At 47.4% G+C, this 1,848-nt stretch overlaps 1 protein-coding gene across 1 annotated transcript; it reads left to right on the top strand.

The window, feature by feature from the left end:
• The first annotated feature begins 863 nt into the window (after positions 1 to 863).
• LOC122031587 lies at positions 864 to 1,346 on the top strand. The gene is made up of 2 exons (XM_042590684.1): positions 864 to 1,183; positions 1,292 to 1,346. Exons 1-2 carry the CDS (start codon positions 864 to 866, stop codon positions 1,344 to 1,346), a joined length of 375 nt encoding a protein of 124 aa, XP_042446618.1.
• The last annotated feature ends 502 nt before the right edge of the window (positions 1,347 to 1,848 follow it).

Below are 1,848 nucleotides of genomic sequence, written 5' to 3' on the forward strand. Positions count from 1 at the left end.
GATAGAACTGTATCCGAAGGCAAACGGTCGGATTGACTGTGTTGAAAGCGCCTTCAACCTGGCTGAAGGCGCCTTCAACCTGGCTGAAGGCGCCTTCAACCTGGCAGCTCAGCTTTTCAGCTTCATTTCCAGTTTGCTTTGACTTCCAACGCTCCGTTCTTTTGGGTGATTGCGGCCAACCGGAATAGGGCTTACCCGAACCCAATTCCCGGCCTTCTCCTCGAACAGCCTTCCGTCCCGGCTTAACGTCCCTCTTCACGCCGCGCACGCTCTTCACGCCCACCGGAGTACTCTTCCGCAGCTCTCTCGTCCTTCGGACGCACCGAGCCCGTCGGCTCCCTTCCCGTACCGTCCTTCTCGCTAGCTGCGTCTTCCGCTCGACTTCCTGTGCTCCTAAGCTCCTGCACACTCAGACACAGGGATCAGACAAAACGCAGGACCTAACCAACTTGATTGATTACATCAAAACACCCACGGGGACCAACACCCTCTACTTTCTTTGAAAGACATGTTCACTTTTGCTCATGTAATTTACAGCCGTTTAGAAATATCCCTAGAGTTTTAGAATTATCTCAGTTACAGATTTGACTCAAAGGCAGTTAAACAAATCGATAGCACTGTTTCAGCATCAAATCTAGCAACACAAAGACAAATTGCAACCGCAAGCATGGAAAAAGAACCAGCATTTATGTGACAGGCAAGCACCGACTGCAAGCATCTCCAACCACAAAGCATACAAAGTGAAACCAACCAAACCAAAGCAGCATCCTGAGCTACTTCATTTCCATAGCTTTAACTAGAAGAAATGGCAGCTGAGCTGCCCTGAGCTACTTACTCCATTTCCACAGCTTTAACTAGAAGAAATGGCAGCTGAGCCGCCGCCTCCGGCGGAGGTTGGTGCCCGGGGAACAATTGGGTCGCTGGTGTCGCAAGAGATTGAGTACTTTCGAAGGCTAAATCCAGACCACCAGGAAGCCTCCACCAGGAGGGACTATAAGCAAAAGCCAGGCTCAAGTAGAGAAGAACAGAGGAGGAGGAGGAAGAAGAAGAAGTTACCAGCTAGAGGAGGGTTTCTTCCTAGTGTGTGCTCTGCAGTGGATGTGATTGACACAAAAGGAATAGAGAAAGCTGGAGCAATTGGCTACAAGAACTTGAGAACCGATGGGAAGTATGTGCCTGAAGAGTAAATGAATTCTTGGACTCGTTTGGTTTGTTCTCTGTAATGTTGTCCGAGAATCAGCACTGTAGAGAATAAATATACATTCTTTTGCTCTCTTATTCTTTGTTCTAGTGTATACAGTAGTGTTGCATTTGATGGTTGTTTAGTATGGAATGCTCAAGAGTAATGATAATAAATGTTTAGAGGCCATTATTCTTGCCGCCTCTTGCAGATACATTGCAGCCACAGCAAGAGCTTGATACAGGGGGCCTTTATGGGGTATTTCCCCTCCAGCAGTGGATCAGCCACTGCCACAAACTTCCTCTTGTCCTTGAACAGTGGCTCTGCCTGTGCATATGCCAACAGAAAGACCTCATCATGTTCTAAGATCAAGTTGAAACAACAAGACAAGTAAACATACCCAGTGAACCAAATTTTGCTTGCAATTGCTCTCCTTCTGGTGATCAGCTCCAGGAACACAACTCCAAAACTGTACACATAACACAATTGACATCTTTGTTAACTGACCCATCAATGCTTACTCTGGAGCACAATAGCCGTACGTGCCCATCACTCTGGTGGATACGTAACTCTTGTCTCCAGTTGGACCAAGCTTCGCGAGGCCAAAATCTGATAACTTTGGGTTGTCATGACAACCCTCGTCGAGAAGGATGTTTCATGCCTTGAAA

The sequence above is a fragment of the Zingiber officinale genome, chromosome 11A, assembly GCF_018446385.1.
Source record: "Zingiber officinale cultivar Zhangliang chromosome 11A, Zo_v1.1, whole genome shotgun sequence".
NCBI lineage: Eukaryota > Viridiplantae > Streptophyta > Magnoliopsida > Zingiberales > Zingiberaceae > Zingiber > Zingiber officinale.

Coding starts and splice junctions, on each gene's coding strand:
- LOC122031587 (XM_042590684.1), top strand. CDS start 864: ATGGCAGCTGAGCCGCCGCCTCCGGCGGAGGTTGGTGCCCGGGGAACA. Junction 1,184..1,291: donor GGGAAGTATGTGCCTGAAGA/GTAAATGAATTC, acceptor TCTTTGTTCTAG/TGTATACAGTAGTGTTGCAT.